Source organism: Lampetra fluviatilis, chromosome 76 (assembly GCF_964198595.1).
Source record: "Lampetra fluviatilis chromosome 76, kcLamFluv1.1, whole genome shotgun sequence".
NCBI lineage: Eukaryota > Metazoa > Chordata > Hyperoartia > Petromyzontiformes > Petromyzontidae > Lampetra > Lampetra fluviatilis.
The window spans coordinates 3,841,153-3,854,709 of NC_136350.1; the positions used below are offsets into that span (position 1 = coordinate 3,841,153).

The 13,557-nt window shown below is 56.3% G+C and overlaps 1 protein-coding gene across 1 annotated transcript; it reads left to right on the forward strand.

Annotated features, from left to right (window-relative positions):
- Positions 1-1,745: 1,745 nt before the first annotated feature.
- LOC144953435 (uncharacterized) lies at positions 1,746-11,940 on the forward strand. The gene is made up of 6 exons (XM_078884014.1): positions 1,746-1,792; positions 2,032-2,107; positions 2,699-2,889; positions 8,138-8,306; positions 8,711-8,807; positions 9,922-11,940. The coding sequence occupies exons 3-6, from the start codon at positions 2,715-2,717 to the stop codon at positions 10,036-10,038; spliced, it is 558 nt and encodes a 185-aa protein (XP_078740140.1). The 5' UTR covers positions 1,746-1,792; positions 2,032-2,107; positions 2,699-2,714; the 3' UTR covers positions 10,039-11,940.
- Positions 11,941-13,557: the final 1,617 nt, after the last annotated feature.

Sequence of the window (13,557 nt, forward strand, 5' to 3'; positions counted from 1 at the left end):
CATCTACTGCTGCAGGTGATTGTGGTGGTGATGTTGGTGGTGATGGTGGTGATGGTGGTGATGTTGGTGGTGATGGTGGTGATGGTGGTGATGTTGGTGGTGATGGTGGTGATGTTGGTGGTGATGGTGGTGTTTGGGAGTGATCGCTCTGTGAGTGACCAAGTGGGTGACCGAGTGGGTGACCGAGTGGGTGACCGAGTGAATGACCGAGTGAGTGACCGAGTGAGTGACCGAGTGACTGACCGAGTGACTGACCGAGTGACTGACCGAGTGAGTGACCGAGTGAGTGACCGAGTGACTGACCGAGTGACTGACCGAGTGAGTGACCGAGTGACTGACCGAGTGACTGACCGAGTGAGTGACCGAGTGACTGACCGAGTGACTGACCGAGTGAGTGACCGAGTGACTGACCGAGTGAGTGACCGAGTGACTGACCGAGTGACTGACCGAGTGAGTGACCGAGTGAGTGACCGAGTGAGTGACCGAGTGAGTGACCGAGTGAGTGACCGAGTGAGTGACCGAGTGAGTGACTCAGTGAGTGAAACTCTCCGCTCTCAGCCCGTGCACAGGAGCATCACTCCCCACCACAACAACAACCACAACAACAATCACGGCAACAACCACAACAACCGTCGCCACCACCGCCGCCACCACCATCAGCAGCGTCGCAACTCAACGGAGAGTGGATCTCAGCGTCAGCCGGTGAGTGGGAATGTTTACTACTTCATTCACTCTTTCATTCACTCAGTCACTCACTCCTTCACTCACCCACTCACTCAGCCACCCACCCACCCACTCACCCACCCACCCACTCACCCACCACACACCCACCCACCCACTCACCCACCCACCCACCCACCACCCACCCACCCACTCACCCACCCACTCACCCACCACACACCCACCCACCCCACCACCCACCCACCCACCCACCACACACCCACCCACTCACTCACCCACCACACACCCCACCCACTCACCCACTCACTCACCCACCCACCCACTCACCACACACACACCCATCCACCACACACCACACACCCACCCACTCACTCACCCACCACACACCCCACACCCACCACACACCCCACACCCACACTCACCCCCACTCACCCACCCACCCACTCACCCACCCACTCACCCACCCACTCTCACCCACTCACCACACACCCACCCACTCACCACACACCCACCCACTCACCACACACCCACCCACTCACCACACACCCACCCACTCACCACACACCCACCCACTCACCACACACCCACCCACTCACCACACACCCACCCACTCACCACACACCCACCCACTCACACACCCACCACACACCACACACACCCACCCACCACACACACACCCACCACACACCCCATACCCACTCACCCACCCACCACCCACTCACTCACCCACCACTCACCCACCACACACCCACCCACCACTCACCCACCCACCACCCACTCACTCACCCACCACACACCCACCCACCACACACTCACCCACCACACACAGACACACCCACTCCACACCCACCACACATCCACCCACTCCACACCCACCCACCCTCTCCCCTGTCTCCCACTCACCCACCACCCACCCACTCACCACCCACCCACCACCCACCCACTCACCACCCACCACCCACCCACTCACCCCCCACCCACCCACTCACCCCCCACCCACCCACCCACTCACCCTCCCCTGTGTCTCTCTCACAGCGCTCCCTGCAGCTTCTCTGTAGCGAGCTGAGTGGCCAGAAGGCCTCCTCCTCCTCCTCGCGAAAACGCAGACACGGTACGTGAGGGTGGGTGGGTGGGTGAGTTTGAGTGAGTGGGTGAGTGAGTGGGTGGGTGGGTGACTGGATGAGTGTGTGAGTGGATGGGTGAGTAGGTGAGTGAGTGGGTGAGTGAGTAGGTGAGTGAGTGGGCGAGTGGATGAGTGAGTGGGTAGGTGAGTCAGTGGGCGAGTGCAGGTGAGGTGAGCAGGTGAGTGAGCGACTTCTCCTGTGTTCTCTGTCCACCCCCCTCTCGTAGATCGTAGCGAGAGCCCAGAGCCGATTCCAACTGCACCCTCCTACCAGCAGGTCAACTCCATCCACAGCATCATCAGGTGTGGCGAGTGTGCACGGTGGCCGTGTCAGAGACACTGAGAGTCTGGGTTCAAGCCCTGGGTCTGGGTGTCTCTCTCTCAGTGGGGTTCACTCAGCCAGAGACACTGAGGGTCTGGGTTCAAGCCCTGGGTCTGGGTGTCTCTCTCTCAGTGGGGTTCACTAAGCCAGAGACACTGAGGGTCTGGGTTCAAGCCCTGGGTCTGGGTGTCTCTCTCTCAGTGGGGTTCACTAAGCCAGAGACACTGAGGGTCTGGGTTCAAGCCCTGGGTCTGGGTGTCTCTCTCTGTCAGTGGGGTTCACTAAGCCAGAGACACTGAGGGTCTGGGTTCAAGCCCTGGGTCTGGGTGTCTCTCTCTCAGTGGGGTTCACTAAGCCAGAGACACTGAGGGTCTGGGTTCAAGCCCTGGGTCTGGGTGTCTCTCTCTGTCAGTGGGGTTCACTAAGCCAGAGACACTGAGAGTCTGGGTTCAAGCCCTGGGTCTGGGTGTCTCTCTCTCAGTGGGGTTCACTAAGCCAGAGACACTGAGGGTCTGGGTTCAATCCCTGGGTCTGGGTGTCTCAATGTGTCTGTAATCGTGAATCCAACCCAGGTACCTGGAGAGCTACATGGGACGTGGAGGTGGTGGACAAGAAGATGGTGGTGGTGGAGGTGGTGGAGGAGATGGTGGTGGAGGTGGAGCAGGTGGTGGAGGTGGTGGTGGAGGCTTAACGGAGGCTACCCTCTCCGACCACGAACAGCGAGAGGAGTCGTTGTACATGGAGACCGCCTTGCAGGGAGCAGGTGGACTTGACAGCTCACTCACCCACTCAATCACTCACACTCACCCACCTACCCACTCACTCACTCACTCACACACCTACCCACTCACTCACTCACCCACCTACCCACTCACTCACACTCACTCACCCACCCACCTACCCACTCACTCACTCACACTCACTTACTCACCCACCTACCCACTCACTCACACTCACCCACCTACCCACTCACTCACACACCCACCTACCCACTCACTCACACTCACTCACCCACCTACCCACTCACTCACTCACCTACCCACTCACACTCACTCACCCACCCACCTACCCACTCACTCACACTCACTCATCACCCACCTACCCACTCACTCACACTCACTCACTCACCCACCTACCCACTCACTCACACTCACTCACCCACCCACCTACCCACTCACTCACACTCACTCACTCCACCTACCCACTCACTCACACTCACTCACCCACCTACCCACTCACTCACACTCACTCACTCACCCACCTACCCACTCACTCACACTCACTCACCCCACCTACCCACTCACTCACACTCACTCACTCACCCACCTACCCACTCCACTCACACTCACTCACCCACCCACCTACCCACTCACTCACACTCACTCACTCACACCCACCTACCCACTCACTCACTCACTCACACTCACTCACCCACCTACCCACTCACTCACACTCACTCACCCACCTACCCACTCACTCACTCACCTACCCACTCACACTCACTCACCCACCTACCCACTCACACTCACCCACCTACCCACTCACTCACACTCACTCACTCACACCACCTACCCACTCACTCACACTCACTCACTCACCCCACCTACCCACTCACTCACACTCACTCACTCACTCACCCACCTACCCACTCACTCACACACTCACCCACCTACCCACTCACTCACTCACACTCACCCACCTACCCACTCACTCACTCACACTCACACCACCTACCCACTCACTCACTCACACTCACCCACCTACCCACTCACTCACACTCACCCACCTACCCCACTCACTCACTCACACTCACCCACCTACCCACTCACTCACTCACACTCACCCACCTACCCACTCACTCACTCAACACTCACCCACCTACCCACTCACTCACTCACACTCACCCACCTACCCCACTCACACTCACCCACCCACCCACTCACACTCACCACCCACCCACCCACTCACACTCACCACCACCCACTCACACTAACACTCCACCTCACCACTCACACTCACCCACCCACCCCACTCACACTCACTCACCCACCCACCCACTCACACTCACCCACCCACCCACTCACAACTCACCCACTCACACCCACCCACCACACCCACCCACACCCCACCCACCCACCCACCCACTCACACTCACCCACCCACCCACTCACTCACCCACCCACTCACTCACTCACTCACCCACCTACCCACTCACTCACTCACACTCACCACCTACCCACTCACACTCACACCAACCACCTCACACTCACCCACCTACCCACTCACTCACACTCACCCACCTACCCACTTCACTCACTCTCACCCACCCTACCCACTCACTCACTCACACTCACCCACCTACCCACTCACTCACTCACCTACCCACTCACACACCTACTCACCCACCTACCCACTCACACTCACCCACCACCCCACTACTCACACTCAACGCACACCACCCACACTCACCCACCTACCCACTCACTCACACTCACCCACCCACCACTCACAACTCACACTAACCCACCCACCCACTCACTCACTCACTCACCAACACTACCCACGCTCACTCACACACTCACCCACCTACCCACTCACACTCACCCACCCACCCACCCACCCACCCACTCACTCACTCACATCACTCACTCACTCACCACTCACCCACCCACCACTCACTACTACACACCCACACTACCCACTCACTCACCTCACACTCACCCACCTACCCACTCACTCACTCAACACTCACCCACCTACCCACTCACTCACTCACACTCACCCACCTACCCACCCACCCACCCACTCACACTCACCCACCCACCCACATCACACTCACACCACCCACCCACTCACACTCACCCCACCCACTCACACTCACCCCACCCACCCACTCACACCCACACCACCCACTCACCCACCACCCACCCACTCACCCACCCACCCACCACCCACTCACACTCACCCACACCACCCACCCACTCACACTCACCCACCCACCCACTCACACTCACCCACCCCACCCACCCACTCACACTCACCCACCCACCCACCCACCCACTCACTCACTCACCCACCCACCTACCCACTCACTCACTCACTCACCCACCTACCCACTCACTCACACTCACTCACCCACCTACCCACTCACTCACCACACTCACCCACCTACCCACCTACCCATCCACTCACAACTCACCCACCTACCCACCCACCTACCCACCCACTCACACACCTACCTACCCACCCACCTACCCACTCACACTCACACCACCTACCCACCTACCCACCCACTCACAACTCACACCACCTACCCACACACTCTCAACCACACACTCACCCACCTACTCACCCAGCTACCCACACACTCACCCACACACCCACCCACCCACCCACTCACACACCCACCCACCCACTCACACACCCACCCACCCACTCACACACCCACCCACCCACTCACACACCCACCCACCCACTCACACACCCACCCACCCACTCACCTACCCACCCACCTACCCACTCACCCACCTACCCACCCACCTACCCACTCACCCACCTACCCACCTACCCACTCACCCCACCTACCCACTCACACACACACACTCACCCACCTACCCACCTACCCACTCACACACACACACACACTCACCCACCTACCCACTCACACACCACACACACTCACCCACCTACCACCACACACACACACAACTCACCCCACCTACCCACTCTCACTCACTCACACACCACTTACCCACCTACCCACTCACTCACTCACACACACTCACCCACCTACCCACCCACCCACTCACACACCCACCCACCCACTCACACACCCACCTACCCACCCACCCACCCACCCACCCACTCACACCACCCACCCACCCACCACTCACACACCCACCTACCCACCCACTCACCCACCTACCCACCCACCTACCCACCACCCACCTACCCCAACCCACCTACCCACTCACCCACCTACCCACTCACACACACACACTCACACCCACCTACCCACCTACCCACTCACACACACACACACACTCACCCACCTACCCACTCACTCACTCACTCACCCAACCTACCCACTCACACACACACACACACACTCACCCACCTACCCACTCACTCACACTCACTCACTCACTCACCCACCTACCCACTCACTCACACACACACACACACTCACCCACCTACCCACTCACACACACACTCACCCACCTACCCACTCACTCACATCACACACACACACACTCACCCACCTACCCACTCACTCACACACACACACACTCACCCACCTACCCACTCACACACACACACACACTCACCCACCTACCCACTCACACACACACACACACTCACCCACCTACCCACTCACTCACACACACACACACACTCACCCACCTACCCACTCACACTCACTCACTCACTCACCCACCTACCCACTCACTCACTCACACACACACACACTCACCCACCTACCCACTCACTCACACACACACACACTCACCCACCTACCCACTCACTCACACACACACACACTCACCCACCTACCCACTCACACACACACACACACTCACCCACCTACCCACTCACTCACTCACACACACTCACCCACCTACCCACTCACTCACTCACACACACTCACCCACCTACCCACTCACTCACACACACACACACTCACCCACCTACCCACTCACTCACACACACTCACCCACCTACCCACTCACTCACACACACACACACACTCACCCACCTACCCACTCACTCACACACACACACACACTCACCCACCTACCCACTCACTCACACACACACACACACACTCACCCACCTACCCACTCACTCACACACACACACTCACCCACCTACCCACTCACTCACACACACACACTCACCCACCTACCCACTCACTCACACACACACACACACACTCACCCACCTACCCACTCACTCACACACACACACACACTCACCCACCTACCCACTCACTCACACACACACACACACACACACTCACCCACCCACTCACTCACACACACACACACACACCCACCTACCCACTCACACACACACACACACACACTCACCCACCTACCCACTCACTCACACACACACACTCACCCACCTACCCACTCACTCACACACACACACTCACCCACCTACCCACTCACACACACACACACTCACCCACCTACCCACTCACTCACACACACACACTCACCCACCTACCCACTCACTCACACACACACACTCACCCACCTACCCACTCACTCACACACACACACTCACCCACCTACCCACTCACTCACACACACACACTCACCCACCTACCCACTCACTCACACACACACACACTCACCCACCTACCCACTCACTCACACACACTCACCCACCCACCTACCCACTCACTCACACACACACACACTCACCCACCTACCCACTCACTCACACACACACACTCACCCACCTACCCACTCACTCACACACACACACTCACCCACCTACCCACTCACTCACACACACACACACTCACCCACCTACCCACTCACTCACACACACTCACCCACCCACCTACCCACTCACTCACACACACACTCACCCACTCACTCACCTACCCACTCACACACCTACCCACCCACCCACCTACCCACTCACTCACTCACTCACCTACTCACTCACACTCACCCACCCACTCACACTCACCCACCCACTCACACTCACCCACCCACTCACACTCACCCACCCACTCACACTCACCCACCCACTCACACACTCACCTACCCACTCACACACTCACCTACCCACTCACACACTCACCTACCCACTCACACCCACCTACCCACTCACACCCACCTACCCACTCACACCCACCCACCCACCTACCCACTCACTCACTCACACTCACCCACACTCATCCACCTACCCACTCACTCACTCACACTCACCCACCTACCCACTCACTCACCTACTCACTCACCCACCCACCCACCCCATCACTGCCGTTGCAGGTGACATCAGTGGTGATGGTGGTGATGATGATGGTGCTGGTGGTGATGGTGGTGATGATGGTGATGGTCACGGCTGCTGTCTGGGTGGCCCTGAGCCTCAGGGTTTGGTGGATCACTGCAAGATGGAGGAGATGGAGGTGGAGTACTTTGGTGACCAGCTGCCAAGCGGGTGAGTGGTGGTGGTGGTGATGATGGTGATGATGGTGATGTTGTTGATGATGTTGTTGATGATGTTGTTGATGATGATGTTGTTCTCTGCAGGCGATGTGAGTGGGTGTTACGCTCTGACAGGCTCTGGCTGATCTCTGTGTTGATGTTGTTTGTTGTTCTCTACAGGCCATGTGAGTGGGTGTTGTTGTTGATGTTGTTGTCGCTGATGTTGCTGATGTTGTTGTCGCTGATGTTGTTGATGTTGTTGTTGATGTTGTTGTCTACAGGCCCTGTGAGTGGGTATTACACTCTGACAGGCTGTGGCTGCTGTGTTGTTGTTGATAATGTTGTTGTTGTTGTTGATAATGTTGTTGTTGTTGTTGATAATGTTGTTGTTGTTGTTGTTGATGTTGTTCTCCACAGGCCCTGTGAGTGGGTGTTACGCTCCGACAGGCTGTGGCTGCTCTCCGTGTTGACGCTGCAGCCAAACTTCACACAGTCGCAGCGCCACGAACTGGAGGTCACTCACAGCAACAACACAGCGGTAGCCTCAACAACATCATCATCATCATCAACAGCGGTAGCCTCAACAACATCAACAACATCATCATCATCATCAACAACAGCGGTAGCCTCAACAACATCAACATCATCATCAACAACAACATCATCATCAACAACATCAACGTCATCAACAACATCATCATCAACAACATCAACGTCATCAACAACATCATCAATAACACAGTGGTAGCCTCAACAACATCATCATCATCATCAACAACACAGCGGTAGCCTCAACATCAACTACATCAACAACATCAACGTCATCAACAACATCATCATCAACAACATCAACGTCATCAACAACATCATCAACAACACAGCGGTAGCCTCAACATCAACTACATCAATAACAACATCAACAACATCATCATCAACAACATCAACGTCATCAACAGCATCATAAACAACATCAACGTCATCAACAGCATCATAAACAACATCAACGTCATCAACAACATCATCAATAACAGTGGTAGCCTCAACAACAACATCATCAACATCAACGTCATCAACAACATCATCAACAACAACACAGCGGTAGCCAACAACATCATCATCATCATCAACGTCATCAACATCAACAACATCATCATCATCAACATCATCATCAACAACATCAACGTCATCAACATCATCATCATCAACATCAACAACAACATCAACAACGTCATCATCAACATCATCGCCGTGAGCTGGAGGCCACTCACAGCAACACAGCGGTAGCCTCACAACAACATCAACAACAACATCAACAACATCATCAACATCACCACCATCATCATCACTATCACTACCGTCACACTCACTACCATCACCAACATCACCACCATCACCATCACCACCATCTATGTCTAAGAGTGTGTGTCTGTGTGTGACTCTGTGTGTGTCTGTGACTGTCTGTGTGTGTGTCTGTGTGTGTGTGAGACTGTGTGTGTGTGTGTGTGTCTCTGTGTGTGTCTCTGTGTGACTGTGTCTGTGTGTGTCTGTGTGTGTGTGACTGTGTGTGTGTGACTGTGTATGTGTGTGTCTGTGTGTGTGTGTCTGTGTGTGACTGCGAGTGTCTCCAGGTCTGCTGGGGGTGTGGTGGTGGTCTCGGATCCCCTCCCCTCGATGTCTCTCTGCCGGAGTTGGAGTTTGACAACAACCCACCACCACCACAACAACAACTAGCACAACTAGCATAACCACCACAACAACTAGCACAACCACCACCACCACAACAACAACTAGCACAACCACCACCACAACAACTAGCACAACCACAACCACAACTAGCACAACCACCACCACAACAACTAGCACAACCACCACCACAACCACCACAACAACTAGCACAACCACCACCACCACAACTAGCACAACCACCACCACAACTAGCAGCGAGTGAGTGGCTGAGTGAGTGACTGAGCGAGTGGCTGAGTGAGTGAGTGGCTGAATGAGTGGCTGAGTGAGTGGCTGAGTGAGTTAGTGACTGAGCGAGTGAGTGGCTGAGTGAGTGAGTGGCTGAGTGAGTGGCTGAGTGAGTTAGTGACTGAGCGAGTGAGTGGCTGAGTGAGTGAGTGGCTGAGTGAGTGGCTGAATGAGTGTCTGAGTGAGCGGCTGAGTGAGTGGGTGGCTGAGTGGCTGAGTGAGTGAGTGGCTGAGTGAGTGGCTGAATGAGAGGCTGAGTGAGTGGCTGAGTGAGTGAGTGTCTGAGTGAGCGGCTGAGTGAGTGGGTGGCTGAGTGAGTGAGTGGCTGAGTGTCTGAGTGAGCGGCTGAGTGAGTGGGTGGCTGATTGGCTGAGTGAGTGGCTGAGTGTCTGAGTGAGCGGCTGAGTGAGTGGGTGGCTGATTGGCTGAGTGAGTGAGTGGCTGAATGATTGAGTGGCTGAGCGACTGAGTGAGTGGCTGAGTGGCTGAGTGAGTGCAATGTTGCTGTACTGCCATTAGATGGCAGCACTGTAGAGTGTACGAGGATTTCACATGCAGCGTCTCATCAGCAGTAGCAGCAGAGCAGTGTGTGCATTAGGCGCACACAGACACACATAGACACGCACACAGACACGCACACATAGACACGCACACATAGACACACACAGACACGCACACATAGACACACAGACATGCACACATAGACACACACGTAGACACGCACACATAGACACACACGTAGACACGCACACATACACACACGTAGACACGCACACAGACACACACGTAGACACGCACACATAGACACACACAGACACACGCACACAGACACACGCACACATAGACACACACAGACACACAGACACGCACACAGACACACACGTAGACACGCACACAGACACACAGACACACACACATAGACACACACACAGACACACATTCATTCTCTATCACTGGGGGGTCTGTCTGCTGTTGATGTCTGTGGGTGATGAATAATCGAAGATTCATTATCGATCACTCACTGGTGGGGTTTGTCTGCTGCTGTTGATGTCTGTGGGTGATGAATAATCGAAGATTCATTATCGATCACTCACTGGTGGGGTTTGTCTGCTGCTGTTGATGTCTGTGGGTGATCAATAATCGAAGATTCATTATCGATCACTCACTGGTGGGGTTTGTCTGCTGCTGTTGATGTCTGTGGGTGATCAATAATCGAAGATTCATTATCGATCACTCACTGGGGGGCTTGTCTGCTGCTGGTGTCTGTGGGTGATCAATAATCGAAGATTAATTCTCTCACTCACTGGGGGGTCTGTCTGCCGCTGGTGTCTGTGGGTGATCAATAATCGAAGATTAATTATCGATCACTCACTGGGGGGGTCTGTCTGCCGCTGGTGTCTGTGGGTGATCAATAATCGAAGATTAATTATCGATCACTCACTGGGGGGTCTGTCTGCTGCTGTTGATATCTGGGTGATCAATAATCGAAGATTAATTATCGATCACTCACTGGGGGGGTCTGTCTGCCGCTGGTGTCTGTGGGTGATCAATAATCGAAGATTAATTATCGATCACTCACTGGGGGGGTCTGTCTGCCGCTGGTGTCTGTGGGTGATCAATAATCGAAGATTAATTATCGATCACTCACTGGGGGGGGGGGTCTGCCTGTCGCTGGTGTCTGTGTAGCGTCTCGAATCGCGGAAGAATAAACTCCGTTGAGTCCCACAGTTTGACGTCTTCCTTTCGACGCGGCCCCTAACACGCACGCGCACACAGGGGGGTACACGGGGTCCCCTTACACACCAACCTGAGGAGCTAGAGGCTCCGGCCTGGGTGAGGCCTACACAGCCTACCCACTAACCTGAGCACAGCCTGCGGCCTTGGCGAGGCCTACACAGCCTACCCACTAACCTGAGCACAGCCTGCGGCCTGGGCGAGGCCTACACACTAACCTGAGGAGCTACAGCCTGAGGCCTTGGCGAGGCCTACACAGCCTACCCACTAACCTGAGCACAGCCTGCGGCCTGGGCGAGGCCTACACACTAACCTGAGCACAGCCTGCGGCCTTGGCGAGGCCTACACAGCCTACCCACTAACCTGAGCACAGCCTGCGGCCTGGGCGAGGCCTACACACTAACCTGAGGAGCTACAGCCTGAGGCCTTGGCGAGGCCTACACAGCCTACCCACTAACCTGAGCACAGCCTGCGGCCTGGGCGAGGCCTACACACTAACCTGAGGAGCTACAGCCTGAGGCCTTGGCGAGGCCTACACAGCCTACCCACTAACCTGAGCACAGCCTGAGGCCTTGGCGAGGCCTACACACTAACCTGAGGAGCTACAGCCTGAGGCCTTGGCGAGGCCTACACAGCCTACCCACTAACCTGAGCACAACCTGAGGCCTTGGCGAGGCCTACACACTAACCTGAGGAGCTACAGCCTGAGGCCTTGGCGAGGCCTACACAGCCTACCCACTAACCTGAGCACAGCCTGCGGCCTTGGCGAGGCCTACACAGCCTACCCACTAACCTGAGTACAGCTTGCGGCCTTGGCGAGGCCTACACAGCCTACCCACTAACCTGAGTACAGCCTGCGGCCTTGGCGAGGCCTACACACTAACCTGAGCACAGCCTGCGGCCTTGGCGAGGCCTACACAGCCTACCCACTAACCTGAGTACAGCCTGCGGCCTTGGCGGGGCCTACACAGCCTACCCACTAACCTGAGTACTGCCTGCGGCCTTGGCGGGGCCTACACATTAACCTAATGAGGTACAGGTTTCGGCCTGGGTGAGGCCTACACAGCCTACCAGCTAACCTGAGGAGGTACAGGCTTCGGCCTGGGTGAGGCCTACACACTAACCTGAGCTACAGCCTGAGGCCTTGGCGAGTGACTAACCTGAGCTACAGCCTGAGGCCTTGGCGAGGCCTACACAGCCTACCTGCTAACCTGAGGAAGCACAGCCTGCGGCCTTGATTGGGCCTACACACTAACCTGAGCACAGCCTGAGGCCTTGGCGAGGCCTACACACTAACCTGAGGAGCTACAGCCTGCGGCCTTGGGCGAGGCCTACACAGCCTACCCACTAACCTGAGGGAGTACAGCCTGCGGCCTTGATTGGGCCTACACACTAACCTGAGGAGCTACAGCCTGCGGCCTTGGGCGAGGCCTACACAGCCTACCCGCTAACCTGAGTACAGCCTGCGGCCTCTGGCTGGGACCCACTGCTGTCACGGTGGGTCCCCGACCTCTGGGTCACGCAGTAGGGCTGCGAGGCTGAGACCCAGGACCCTGCCT